The sequence below is a fragment of the Anopheles marshallii genome, chromosome 2 (assembly GCF_943734725.1).
Source record: "Anopheles marshallii chromosome 2, idAnoMarsDA_429_01, whole genome shotgun sequence".
In the NCBI taxonomy this organism is placed as follows: Eukaryota; Metazoa; Arthropoda; class Insecta; order Diptera; family Culicidae; genus Anopheles; species Anopheles marshallii.
In genome coordinates this window covers 67542599-67557497 of record NC_071326.1, presented here as the reverse complement: position 1 = coordinate 67557497, position 14899 = coordinate 67542599, and the positions used below count along the sequence as shown (strand labels likewise).

Here is a 14899-nt window from a genome sequence, read left to right as displayed (position 1 = left end):
TCCAACACGCTAGCGCGCGTTGTTGTGGGGAGGGAGCCGTAAATGAAATGCATTATACGCATCGAGGGAGCAAAGGCTTCACACGGCGAATGCACGCAATGCTACACCGGGCTGTTGCTTTTTTTAAAAGGAGGAGATATAATTATGGGAACAAGGCGCCTCTTATCATTGTGCTAATAGCAACAGACTTTGTTTATTTTTGCTTTTTTGTTTGGTATGAGTATCATCAATCAGATTAACACCTTCGATTGTTTGTTGCACGTGATGGCAAAGAGATCGGTTCATTATTAGTCCAGCTTCTAAGAACGATCATGTTCATTCAACATCTTTCTTAGCATGTCACGGGTGAAGCTTACCATTTAGCGAGCGTACGTTAATTGGATCTCTTTGCTGGCAAAGAAATGCCAACATTTCAGTACGGTTTCCTATCGTAAACAAGCTCCCGAACTCCGAAGGCCTTCGGTTCCGATGCACTCGAACTCGTTCAAAATGGCGCACGTTAGTGTAAATAGCACACGCTCCGCTCTGGCACACACTCTATTATGACAAGCACTAAGCAGCGGGGACGATTTACTTCTTGTTTGCTTCATGTCTTCTTCACCTCACATTGCTGGTTCCCTGACACTGACATTTCATCCAAACAACGCAGTCGGAAGTTGATCCTGCTGGATGCTGGCGTTGATTCGGTTCGCTGTAGGAATTAACCCTACCTTTTCTTTTACCTATTGCGTGTCAGCGCTGTTAGAATGATGATCCAGTGTGCACATGATTAACGTATCAAAGAAACGGATTAAGTGAGGAGCTAATCACGTGCTGCGAATGTAAACACAACCAGTGATCAATCAAGCAAGGCAAAGGAAGGACAAAAAGAAGAAACAACCATGCTGTAAGATCATTAGCTGCACTTAAAGTGTCTCAATTTGAGTTGTGTTTTCAGTATGAAAAATGACTGTGAAACGTAATTACCACCCGGTGTACTAACAGCGCCAGGGGTTTGTTTTCGGTGTCTCTTTTTGGGGTCTTGTCGATGTGTGCCGTGTGGGGGAATGTTTGGTTGTCCAATCCGTGGAATGAAAACAATAGCTTGGCGGATGTTCCCGTCCGGAATGTTGTATGTAACCATCGGATTGTTTTGTTTAGATTTATGACCCGTCCGGTCGCCCGAGAGTCGTCACATGCGATGGACAGAGTAGTGTGCAATTAAACGGCTACACCCGAGTTACTTATTTATACCACCGTGCATTAGAATGATTAAACTCCAGACCGTCCGTACGGTGTACCGTAGGGAACTTTTCCCCACTTTGCTGAGTCTTTTTTGATACCTGCCGAGCACGAAACCGACCTAAATTGGATGACATTCTTTCCACAAAACCATTCGTTATCGAACAATTCTTCATACCATTTCAAGTGCTCATTCAACACCTTCCAATAGGCTCTGATAAGAACTGCGCGTGATCGAATGACAATCGGACTGTGTTTAAACTGTACATTGAGAACATATCGATAACGGCTCCCGAACGGGGAGGGTCCTAATGCCGAAAGCCATCGGGTGACATAATCGATTCAAGATCGGCATTATTGTGAACGCGATAGGCAGCCTGATAATTCGTTGGTCATCGTTTATTAGTAGCAATCGAGATCGATCGATTGTTTTTTGGTAGAGTGCCACTAGAGATAGAGCAGGCCGCAAAAAGCAGTACCGTACCATCTAATGTTTCGAAATGTATCTTCCGTTTCGTTAAAACAGAACACTAAGCTGCGAACGGTGGCAAGGAACCGAAATGGAGCGAGGACTACACGATCGCGATCGGGTAGGCCTGCAAGATCAGGTGCTACTGGAGAACTATCAAAGTGAGGATGCGTTCATCGACAATCTGCGGAAACGGTTTCAGGAGAACCTCATCTATGTGAGTATTGGCCACAAATATTTTCCCCTGCGATAGCACGGTCTTCAAAATAGACGTTCGAAGCCATCATAAATCATGTGCTGTCTCGTCAACTTGTTTCGCACAGTGGTGTCAATTACCTTCCGGAGGGATTTTGCTTCAACTCATCAACGACTCAACGAAAAAAAACAATGATCGAAATATGATACTTTAATCCTTTAGCTACTGTGCATTGCACGAAGGCAAAAGAGACAGATTTGCAATAGTAACGAACGACGACCTCGGTTTAGGTTTGGTCCGTTCCTAATGAGATCGAATTACCACGTTACAATGTTTGGAAGGGTTATTCTACGCCCAGAGCGCGCATATCCCCTACATGCCACATGTCGTACACAGTTAAGCAATGTTCTAATGAATCTTTGTGCTATGTTTTACGCAGACCTATATTGGCCATGTTCTGATATCGGTAAACCCGTACAAGGAGCTCCCGATCTACACTGAGAGTGACGTCAAGGAGTACCGGAAGCGACACTTTTTCGAGGCCCCACCACATGTGTAAGTGCCAATGAACTCGCTGAACCGCAAATTGTGGCCTCGTTTGTGCACGGTGTCGATCGGAGACTGCACGGCGTCACCGTGCACTGCACTGCAAGGTTATTTTACTGCCAAAATAAACTCACAAACGATCCACTTCGTTCTAGGTTCGCGCTGAGCGACAACGCGTACCGCTCGCTGACGGAGGAAAACCGAGGCCAGTGTATTTTAATCTCGGGCGAAAGTGGCTCGGGCAAGACGGAAGCATCGAAGAAGGTGCTACAGTTCATAGCGGCGGCCACCGGGCACACGCACAATGTCGAGGGTGTCAAGGATAAGCTGCTGCAGAGCAACCCGGTACTGGAGGCGTTCGGAAATGCGAAGACGAACCGTAACGACAACTCGTCCCGGTTCGGCAAGTACATGGACGTACAGTTCGACTTTGCCGGTGTGCCCGAAGGTGGTAATATTCTAAATTATCTGTTGGAAAAATCGCGCGTCATACATCAGAGCGGTGGGGAGAGGAATTTTCACATCTTCTATCAGCTGCTGGCTGGTGCGGACGATAATCTGTTGCGTGAACTGCACCTCAAAAGAAACCTGGATACGTACTACTACCTAAGCGATGGGGTAAGCTGTCGAATACAGCTCTGGGGGTGCTACGAATGGACATTTATATTATTTTGTATGTATTTCCGACAGGCTAATGGTAATGTGCCGAATATCCGCGATGCGGACAACTTCCGCGTAGTACAGAAAGCGATGACCGTTATAGAGATCCTGGAACTGGAACAGCGACAGATTCTGGATATTGTAGCTGCCATACTGCATATGGGAAACGTCGGTTTCACCGAGGAGGAAGGCAAGGCGAAAATCCTTAAACCAGAGTCAGTGACAGCGATTGCGAAGGTGAGATATAACATTAGATCATCCAACTAGTCTTCCAATTCTAATCCTGCTTATTTCTGTGTTTTAGCTGCTGGGTTGTAATGAGGAGCAGTTAACGAACGCATTTACCCACCGTACGATTGAGGCCCGGGGTGAAATAGTGACGAGTCCGTTGAACCGCGATCTCGCTATCTATGCCCGCGATGCTCTAGCTAAGGCCGTGTACGATCGCTTATTTAGCTGGCTGGTGTCACGCATCAACACCTCACTGCATGCGGCGGATCTGGCCAAGAAGAACAGTGTGATGGGTATACTGGACATCTACGGGTTTGAGATATTCAAGAAGAACAGCTTCGAACAGTTCTGCATCAACTTCTGCAACGAAAAGCTGCAGCAGCTGTTTATCGAGCTAACGCTGAAGCAGGAGCAGGAGGAATATCTGCGCGAAGGCATTGAGTGGGTACCGGTAGAGTACTTCGACAACAAGGTGATTTGCAACCTGATCGAGGAGAAGCACAAGGGCATTATTGCGCTAATGGACGAGGAATGCCTGCGACCGGGCGATCCTACCGATTTGAGTTTCCTCACGAAGATGAACGACAATCTGGGTTCGCATCCGCACTACATTTGTCACAGCCGCGCTTCAACGACCGTGCAGAAAACGATGGGTCGTGATGAGTTCCGGCTGGTGCATTACGCCGGTGACGTCACGTACAGCGTGCATGGCTTCCTGGACAAAAACAATGATTTGCTGTTCCGCGATTTGAAGGAGGCAATGGCGGAGTGTAGCAACGGTATCATCAAAAGCTGTTTCCCTGCGTCCGATATCGGCAGCAAGCGGCGTCCGGAGACGGCTGTGACGCAGTTCAAGAACTCCCTCAACAACCTGATGGACATTCTGATGTGCAAGGAACCATCGTACATCCGGTGCATCAAGCCGAACGATCTGCAGACACACAGCCAGTTCGATGTGGAGCTGGTGCGGCATCAGGTGAAGTACCTCGGACTGATGGAGAATTTGCGCGTCCGACGAGCCGGTTTCGCTTATCGCCGTACGTACGAACTGTTCCTCCAGCGCTACAAGTGCCTCAGTAAACAAACCTGGCCACACTTCCACGGTCCGGCCAAGGATGGTGTGCAGATACTGGCGGACGAGCTCGGTTACGAAAAGGACGACTATCGCATGGGCAAGACGAAGATTTTCATTCGCTTCCCGAAGACACTGTTTGACACGGAGGATGCGTTCCAGGCGAAGAAACATTATCTGGCCTCGATCATACAGGCCCGGTGGAAGGGTCGTCGGCAGCGACATGCATATCTCGCAATCCGCGCCAAGATCATCGTCGGCCAGACGTATATTCGGCGCTATTTGGCTATTCAGGAGCTGAACCGACGCCGAGAAGCGGCCGCAAAGATTCGGTTCTTCATCAAGGGCTTCATCACACGGCACGACGAACCGAACGAATGCAATCGATCCTTCATTCAGCTGACCAAGCGTCACTGGTTGCTTAAGCTGTCGAAAAGTCTCCCCGAGACGTTCATGAGCCATACCTGGATAGCGGCACCAAAGCATTGCCAGGAGGCATCGACGTTGTTGCGCAAAATGCACAAACTCCATCTAGCCCGCTGTTATCGCGTGGGCCTGAACGCGGAAAAGAAGCGTCAGCTCGACCTGAAGGTCCTGTCGGAGTCGGTGTTCAAAAACAACAAGCGCAACTACCCGGAAAGCATCGGACCGTGGTTCGTGGATGATCGGATTGCCAAGCAACACGCCACGCAAATCTCCAACTTCACCGTCACGCAAATGAATGGTGAAAAATTGCATGTAAGTGGTTGGGTGAGTGTTGCTTGTTTTTACTTTTATTAACGAAAATCTCTTTCGCTTTCGTTTGCAGTACTCCACGCCGGTGGTGAAGTACGATCGACGGGGTTATAAACCACGCGAGCGCTTCTTCCTCCTGTCAAGCAAGGCGGTCTATCTGCTCGATGGGAAAACGTACAAGCAGAAGCACCGGCTGCCGCTGGACAAGATCGACTTTTGCATTACGAACGAGAGGGACGGCATCATGCTGATTCGGATTCCGCTTGAGCTGAAAAAGGACAAGGGCGATCTTATACTGGACATTCCGGACATCATCGAGTGCTGCATATGGATACTGGATGTTACCAAAAATCGCAACATCATTAACATCGTTGACACGGGATCGTAAGTACAGAAAAGGGATAATTAGCAACCACCAGCTGTTCATCATCATTACTTGCGCATTCTGTTTGCAGGCTGTCCCACAACCTAGTCAGAGGCAAGACTGGCGTCATCGAAATACAGACGGGTCCGCAGCCCAGCATCACACGGGCAAAGAGTGGAAATTTGTTGGTTGTGAGTATATCCCTGCCGTGACTGTTCGGTAGTGCAATTTGATTTGAAACAAACCGCCTGCCACCCCTTTTTCAGATTGCTGGCCAATAATCAGATGCGTGATCGCAGGAAGCGGGCAAAAGGACGTTTAAAAATAGAAGTTATTTTAGATACGAACGCATCTCGTAAGCGTTAATCGCGAAATGCACGATGAATGGGAACAAGTACGCTAACACACGACCCGGACCTGCAGACAGCAGATTGTAACTGGAGAACTAATTTATATAGGGGGACGGAAAAAAGAGGACGTAACACCCCGTGCCTTAACCATTTGATGTGATTATTTTGCAGTTTTCACCCCAGAAAAAAATCGCCGAATTTTTGCAAAATAGGAATAAAATCGAAGGATAAGATTATTGGGAAAAGGTTTCTAGCAAAAAAAAGGGGTTGTTTATCAGGACAGGAAGCACACAGAAGACGGTTGTGAAAGGGGATCAGAACGTGGACAGAATTGTGCGTGCACCCCAGGGCGAGAGGTGTAAACGGCGTTTATTTTTTGCAAGGGTTTATATATTTTAAAATGTTAAAAAAAAACAGGCCCAAAAATCTTGCACGGTCGTCGCCCTCGTTTGTCCCGGCATGTAATGTAGGGAGAAAGCAGCAGCAGCCCCGCATCATGTGTGACACATTTTCGCAACGGACGTGGAAGAACGTGCGCGCCTTTGTTGCTGTCCATGTAAAATAGAAAAGTGCCATTAGCATTTAGGAGTTTTGCCAGCAGCGGGACAGTGAAATGTAGAGAGGTTTGAATTACATTTTTTCTCCCCCACGTAAGTCGATAGATGATTTGTAATGTTTGAACGTTTTTTTTACGATACATTGAGCATCAGAGCGCACAACTGTGTGGGCGCCGCAAGTGATTCTTATCTTAGTTGAAGCGAGTTAAACAAACTGGACCTACAGTAGCATTAAATGATGTTAACCGATGTAATCGATCGTAAATGAAATAGTTACAAAACGAGGGCCGTTTTGGGGTGGTTATAGCGTTATCAGAATTTAGTTGTTTCTCTTAGTTTTTACATCTTTCCCCGTTACAAACACACCTTTACCCTACCGCAGAATGCGAGACTGCGGGTTTCCATGTATTACCTTTTTTATTATTATACTTTTAATTCACACAAAAAAACCCCTTCGCGTGTGTTATTGTCGTACGCCAAATCCGAACAGTAACGTCCAAAGGCATCCCTGTAGCAAGGTGAACTCCTCCGTTTCAGGTTGGAATGGTTTTATTTTTTATTCCGGTGATCATACCCCAAAGCAACGAATGCTTCTGCTAATGCTAATGTGCTGTAGTATGTAAAGCAGGGTGTCCCTGTAGTCACGTGGCTGTTTGCTGTCTTATCCTTAGGGGCTCACAGCCTTACGGTGTATCTTGTATTTTCCGCTTGCAAGAGGTGTTACTTTCGTGATGCACAGAACCAAACATGATGCTGCCAAGTGCACAGTGTGCGTGTGTGTGGAAGGATTTTTTTTTTCACCCCTCCCGTAGGGTAGTTCCTTCCCAACGCGTAACGGAGGCCGCGGGATATCGGCGTTGTTTTTAACGATGCGCACGAGCCAAAAATATCGTTTTTTATTATTATTTTTACGGTTTCGTCCTAATGTTGTTTGGTGAGAGATGAAACCTCCGCTGGTGTTCGGTTGGGCCATTTCCACACGGGAACTTTGGGTATCTCGCATTACGTATCAACGCGTTAGGGGACTAGGAGAAAACCAATATTTCCTATCAATAAATTTTCAACCACACGCTTCTTTCGAGCCCTCTGTGAAGGTGAGAACCGATCGCGAGAGACGGCGATGTGATCCGGAGTGTCCTTTTTCCCGATTCCATGTGTTTTTTTTTTCTTGCTATAACGAGTTCCGGTCCCCAAGGGAAACAAGCGAACAAACAAGGCATGGAAAAGGGAATGGTTGCCCTCTGCTAGCTTCCACATATCCACAGTCGACAGAGCAGTAGGCACTGGGTGTGTTATGAACCATAACAACCATTAATTATTGCACGGATGCTTTTATTCCAAGCATTTGCTACTACTGCTCTGCAGTGTCCTTTGCGTGTCGGAGTGTTCCATCTTGTTTTCATCCCGCTCCCTCAAACAGTTGTCCCCTTTCGGGTTCATTCATTTGTTCGGAGGGTTTTGAAGGACATTTCGTTTGAAAAAAAGGCAGCTTTTTAATAATTTTCAGTGGCACAAATTAGCCGTTCCTCGGTAACATGTATACATGTGTGTGTGTGTGGTTTTAATTTCGTACGTGCAAAACAGAAGGAATGGGATTGTTTCACATTCTCACACAACCACAGCCAAAAACCATTCCCCACACCCAAAGCCTACTGCTCAGCTCAACGTGTCTCAGCTGAATCACGAAAAGATGTGCACGGGAAAAGGTTATTGTTTCTACTATTGTTTTGTTTTTGAATACGAGCAACAAAAAAACCAGTTCCTTTTCCCGCACTGCTGTTTGATCCTTTCGAGTCGGCGTACCGGACTGCTTACCACACCTTTGATTATCTTCTCCCTGTTCGGTGTTGTCTTCCCATGCGGTGCGCATCTTTTGTCACACGGAGCATTTTCTGTTGCTGGTAAACAAAGCAATCAAGTAACGAAACGAAGGGAAAGGATATTCGCCAGCAGGCAACACAAAACCGTGCACACGGAACGGAAACATGATGGATGATGGATAAAGTTGATGAACGCTGGGAAGACAAAGTGCGTGTGTGCGTGTCGCTGGGTGGACCTCCGTAGGAAGGGAAAGAAGAGAAATAAAATAGTCCGGATTCCTGAAGGACACGACAAACTGTTGAATGAAATGGGCCTAAAAATTTACACCGAATGATCATTTCATGTTGTGCCTGTCTCGCAACGGGAGGAAAAGGTGCGAACAGAACTAGGGACAGCACGAAAGGAACGTGGAAGACTGGATGTTGCACATTATGTTACACGTCTACGGATGTGTGTATTTTTTTTGTTCTTTTGCTCTCACTGTCTCTCTCCCTCCAGCATTAATTATGAAACTAAAATCTAAAATCCGGTCCTGCGGGGCACTCTGTTTCTGAATGTTGTGGCCGCTGTGAAATGAATTTCGAAGCCCGCATTGGAAAGCAGCTTAAACGGACTATTTCCTATCGATGCTGTTTCTCAATATTTACTGTGTATCCTTTTTCTTTTTTAGGTGAAAGTATCAGGTTACGCATTCCGCGCATCTTGCGCAAAGCTGACAATCCTTGCGTGAAGTTTGTTTTCCGAATTCAATCAGTTGCATAAAAGTAGGGGTGTGCCATATGAATCTTTTAAGAACATTCGTTTATATCAACCTTTCAGTGAAGAGTTATTTGAATCACGAGTCGTCTCACGGAAGATATACGAATTACAATATGTACGAATTATAAACAGTACGAACTGCCTAGATATAAATGATCGAATTTGTAGTTTTACTTCAAAAGCTACAAATTATTAACGTGTACACGAATGAATCATTAGATATTTGAAATTATAAGGACATTTGCCAATGTTCAGAGGTCCAAAAATCTTCAGTGATTCTTAGGAAACTCATGTATTTGTAATACTAGAGATTCAGAGTCCACCAATTTGGGATAAAGATTCATTCAGACTCATAATATAGAAAGAAAGTCTCGTTAATAATATGAAGTCACTAGTCGAAACAATTGAAATAGAAGAACAACTGCAAGAACAATGGATGCTTTACAGTGCCCTGGTCGATGATGCTGGATGTTTCATACGATACGAGTAGCAGACATGAAAAAACTTGAAGGGAGAATACAAAATACAAGCAACGTTTCGCTAATATTAATGATTTGACATCATTTTGCATCATCTATCATCTGCTTCGGAAAGAAAAAAAAACCCATTCCATTAAAACAACATTGTAGGAACAATTACAGTAGACGGTTCTGCTCTCTCCGGTGAGGGATACTGACTTTTTTGTTATGAAATGTACTTCTGATTGAAATTAGCACCACATTCAAAACGTTTACAAACTGACCTGGCCTTTTAATCCACAAATTAAATTTTTAAACCACAAATTAAAATAGAGCTCTGTTGATCCGCCGTGTTTAGTTGTTTCTCGTAACAGAAACTGAGGCGTTGGTCTATGTTTAATCACCACGAGCAAGGCGGAAAGGTTTTTTTTTGTTATTCGAAGATTATTGTTTTGAAAATTAATACCAGATGGACACCATCAGCTTTGAGCAATTGTAATATTGTTGTATCGTGTTGACTACTGATATCTCCCCTGCATTTACGATACTCTGTAAAATGTCGCAAATCTTTTATTGTACAAAATATATTTTTTTTTAAATACAAGTTGATAATAAATCAAACATCTTCTTGTTTAATTAGTATGGTTTAAATTATGCAAAGCAAGACACACAATTTTCCACGCAATTATTGCATTTGTTTTAACCTGCCAGTCTGAACACTGCCAAATGTTCCGGCTAGCAGCAGTTAGTATGTGTGTGCTGCCAAGCCTGCTGTAGCACATTCACCCATACGCAGCCCGCATGCAGCAAAAAGCGTGCGTGGTGTGCGTGCGAGCGGCATGGTTTTTTCTCCGCTCGAGTCGCTTCGAATGCGAGAGAAAATGAGAGCGAGAGAGAAGCCCGAAAAAAAGGGCACAGCCGAACGGTGAGATGAGAAAAAACATCAAAACAAAAAAAGCCCTCGAAGCGTACGGATGTGCGTCCGTCGTGCTCGTCACATTTGCCCACTATTTACCGTGATTTCTGTCAGTGCTCTATTTCTTCCACTCCCCCAAAAACATTTCGTCAAACCCCGACAGCATCCATCTTCGGGGTGGTGAAAATACATTCCGAAGGTCTTTTTTAACCTGCAATAACACATGCAAGTGAATAGTTTGTTGGTGTATGCCCAGAACAAAAGTGACCACTGTGCGTGTGTGTGCAGCGCGGCAGCATCAATCAACTCCCCGCATCGCCCAGCCGGGGTTGTTGTTGCCTTCCTCCCCTTCATTTACTAAATATCTAAACGGGGGCTAAATTATCCAAATTGATGGGGCCTGCTGCCGCCTCACGGCGAATTTGATCAGTGAATAGCAGTGGAGTGACGGTTTCTGTTTGGGTGAGAAGTAGCAAAATTAACACCACCCTTCTCACTGGTGGTGATGTAGTGAAATAGAAGAAATAAATTCGCCGAAAGAATCACCAGACATCTCGCTTGGTTCGTGCGTGATCCTTACCTTTTCCTGCAACGAGAAGGGGTGCGTGAGAAAGGTGATGAAAAGAAACCGTGCATGAGTGTGTGCGTGCGTGTGTGTGTGTGCGCGCGGGTGTTTTGTGCAGAATCAAAAATCAAGGTGAATATGATTAAAAGCAACCCTGGTAAAAGAGAGTTCAACGAAGACGAAAAAAAAAAAAAAATATGGCAGCAATACAAAACCGCGCGGCGGATTAATATTCAAGTCCTTTTCCCTCCTTGTCTTGTCTATTTTCTTTCTCGCTCTGTATTTCTCTCTCGCGCGCGCTTCCCTTCAATGTTTCCCGTCGTCCCGCACCGGGGGTGTAGGTGAGGATAAAATTCCTTGCCCGCGGGTTTTGTTTTATTTTCCATTGAAGCTTTTCATGCGCTGCGTGATGAAGGGAAGAAAACCAGCCCCGGATCGGTAATCGTACAGAAGATCCAGTGCGACGCAGCTTCGGTACGATTCGCGATTATGTGAGTGAGATGGAAGGTGAGACGACAAACTCGTTCACTCTCACACGCGCTCACTTCGCAAACGCGGTTGCGTTCTCCTTTCCGCGCGCACGGGCAACGATCGTTCTTTCCTGCTCGTTCTGTACTTGCATCGGTGCTGTTGTTTTTTTTTTCAAATGATTTTAATACCGTTTTCGTCCTAAAGTGCAAGTGTGTGGCAAGCGCAAGTCGAGAAATATCGTTTTTGAGTGCGTGCATATGATGCACGTGCGTGCGTGTGTGTGTGCGTACGTGTTAAGTGTAATTTGTGTAAAGTGCATGCAGAAAGAAGCCGCTAAGAAGTGAACAATGATACATTAGTTTATCGGAAAATAATACTTCCAAAAAGATTTTTCTCGATTTTAAATAATTTAAATTAAAATTCTTCATTTTTAATATCGCGTTTGTATACAGTAGTTTTTTTTTTAATGATTATGAACTATCAAACCTAACTGAAATGCGAATAATCTTAATCCGCGCGAAAAATTACTTACGCTGTTTCCAAAGAAACGGGCTTTCTTGCTTTTTTTTCCCCTACCGAAAATGCATGATATTCGCGCGCGCATACACTTACACACATGCAGATAGCGCTGCGTGTGTGTGTATGTGCGTTGAACGATGACGGCCGGTTATGCTGCGTTCGTTAGAACGGTTCTTTTCTTTTCCCGGTTTCGCGAAAAAGGGAATGTTTTTTTTTGTTGTTCTTCTCTTATCTGTGTGTGCAAATCATAACGCAGAAGGTGTTGGTGTTGGTGCGAAAACGAGAGCGACATAAATCGTCTTCGACATGCACGGGCGGGTGTTTCGGTCTTCTACCTTTGTTTGCTCCTTCTGTCACCCTTTTTCCTTTTCGACGCGCAAAAAAAACGAAACAGGACGATATGTATGTGTGTGTGTTTTTTTTGTTTAATATTTGTTTGCTAATGTCGCGAAAAAAGGGGTTTGCTGTGCGTTGTCTTCCGTCTTTTGTTCCGTTAATGTTGCGAACGATTTCGCCAATCATAGGAAGTAAGCGGTGTGGTGTTGCCCAGGGGAACCCGTGCGCTTCCCGTCGAGTGTGCCTGTGTGTGTGCGAGTAAAAGGAGTGAAATTAAATAAAGGGGAGTCGGTGCTCTCCTTGTGATCGCAGCCAGCCGGTGGAAACACACCAAGCGAAAGGTGTTCCAGCTCTGCTCAGTACATCAGTTTTGCATGTTCCAGGAATTCGCGGAAGGATTTCTTTTTTGTCGCAAGACTCCCACCTCATTCTGGACGGGTGGGTGCGTGTGTAGGGGGTTGTAAAATTTGGAGTAAATACCCTTATTTTTTCATCGAGAAAAGTATCTTCACCGGGCGGCATATAGAGTGTATGTGTGCGCAAGGGAGAGCGTGCGGGAGAGTGAGAAAGGCTCACACGCGCGAGTGAAAAATCGTCATGCAAAGATGAGAAGAGAGAGGGTGTGTATGCAAACACAGGATGTCGGAAAGGGGTTGTTGGGGGCTGGTTGCAAAGGGGTTGCGGAATGGCGGGCGGGGGCAGGTTGTGTCTCGCGATAGCGGAAAAGGGTGTATTGATTGACAATATCGAGAAAATACATCGTTTACTGATTGAGAAGCGAAAGGTCTTGTTTGAAGGAAGAAAACGCTTAAAAGGGCGCGAGAGCGAGAAGGGGAGTTGGCAAAGAAAAAAAAAACAAGGAAACGAGAGGCAAATGCAATTGCGTGAGCGAGACGGGCTATTTAGAGATCTCCCATGCGTGCGTGCGTGTGTGTATGTGTGTGTGTGATTCTGTATGAAAGTGTGCGAAAGAGGGAAAGAGTGTGTGGAGGTTGTTGTTTTTTTGTGGTGTTTTTCTTCGCGTACCTTATTTTAATGTTATTCTTTCTTCCCGTACCGTCCCGATTCCTCCCACAACCCCCCCCCCCCACCCCCCCCTACCCGCGATTCCGTCCACACGCATGCTTCAACGTAAACGGATATTTTTCGATTGTTGTCTCATCGGAATCCCCGCCCCAACCCGCTTCCCTCGTTCCAGCCGTTACCTTCCCTTCTTGTCAATTTATTCATTTCGAAGATTTCTTTGCGCTTATTCCCCGTTCTGCCCCGGTGTTTTTTTTTTCTGTTGATGCTTAAATGTATGTATCGTTAAAAAGTTTTACCGTTTCCCCCACACTCTCCATCACCCCCCTCCCACACCGAACTTGCATTTTGTTTGCGGGGGTTGTTGGCGAGATAAACTGGAACTCGTAAAGCGAAGCGGTATTTTCCAGCGCGAGGGAAAGATGTGAAGAAGGTGTACGGTTCCGGGGGCTTTATTGACTGGATATTTTAATTTAAATTAGTTCTCCACACCTTTCATGGTGATTTGGTGAATACGAATAAAATATCGGCAGATTTGGTGGGAGGCGAAATGAATTTTTGGCCGTACGATATGACAATTACAGCTGGCGGATGTTGCGAGGGTGAGTGCTTCGAGGGTTTATCCTCACCCTCTCGTGGGTCCGATTGGTGTGTGGTGAAGCGGGGATCGGGTGGGAGGAGGAACTCATTTTAAAATGAATATTTTATGCTCGCAGCAATCATTGGAAAATGGAGGATTGATCGAGAAACAGCCATGGACGGTGCATTCGAAGCCCACAGTACCCTTTGCGAGAGGGTTGCTACGACGACGAATGGTGCTGCTCATTGCGGAAATTGGTGGAAGCCAGCATTCTGATGCGTTTCTTTAGTTTGAAGAATAGAATACATTTTGTGCTTCTTATAGGAACAATTACACTCGAAGAAGGTAGAAAAAGGAACATTTTAGGGAAAAATTATAAGCTAAAACTATCTCACGCATTTGGTGGGAAGTTTTCCCACCGACCGTGTTGATGGTAACCATTGCCAATTCGTGAAAACCCACAGGAATAAAAAAATTAAAAAATTTTTAATAAGAAAATACTTAACTCTAGTAATTGTTGATCTTGATGTTGCAACTGGAACTGAATTGACAAAATGGCGGACGTGTAAAGTTGAAAACATGAGTTTTTTTTTCTTTAAAAAATGTAATCGTTTTGCCTATAACACACAGAGAGGTAAACTTAAGATTAAATACGCTCTCCCAATGCCAGTAAGTTGTGTAACGATTGTCTGATAAAAATTTCAAGTCAATTGTTTCTTCTACTTCTTCATCGGCACAACAACCACAAGAGATCTATGCCTGCCATTTCTGGCTTTATTTGACATTATTTACTCGGGAGCGGGATGGTTAGTCCTTGCAACGAAGGGATTGCTCCTGATGGGATTTTGGACCAGGTCCTGTCGTGTGAAGACCAGCGCCGCTACCAATACACCACCGAAGCCGCCCCCCATTGGTCAATTGGTGCCGGCCAATTGGTTCACTAGTCTTGAATTCTGGGGACCAATTGATGCAAATGCAGGGCTTTGATGGCGATAAGTATTAATCTTTACAGTCAAACTACACGAATAGGTTGACAGCAGGCGTCGCTAC

At 45.4% G+C, this 14899-nt stretch overlaps 1 protein-coding gene across 1 annotated transcript; it reads left to right on the top strand.

Moving 5' to 3' along the window:
- Positions 1-1751: 1751 nt before the first annotated feature.
- On the top strand, positions 1752-5706 carry LOC128718435 (unconventional myosin IC). The gene is made up of 7 exons (XM_053812060.1): positions 1752-1907; positions 2326-2441; positions 2588-3050; positions 3123-3329; positions 3397-5133; positions 5204-5514; positions 5586-5706. Exons 1-7 carry the CDS (start codon positions 1782-1784, stop codon positions 5704-5706), a joined length of 3081 nt encoding a protein of 1026 aa, XP_053668035.1. The 5' UTR covers positions 1752-1781.
- The last annotated feature ends 9193 nt before the right edge of the window (positions 5707-14899 follow it).

What these genes read in the sequence shown, in the direction of transcription:
- LOC128718435 (XM_053812060.1), top strand. Translation starts at nt 1,782, where the DNA reads ATGGAGCGAGGACTACACGATCGCGATCGGGTAGGCCTGCAAGATCAG. An exon ending in TTCGAGGCCCCACCACATGT is followed by an intron (nt 2,442 to 2,587) that starts GTAAGTGCCAAT and finishes ACTTCGTTCTAG; the next exon opens with GTTCGCGCTGAGCGACAACG. An exon ending in ACTACTACCTAAGCGATGGG is followed by an intron (nt 3,051 to 3,122) that starts GTAAGCTGTCGA and finishes TATTTCCGACAG; the next exon opens with GCTAATGGTAATGTGCCGAA.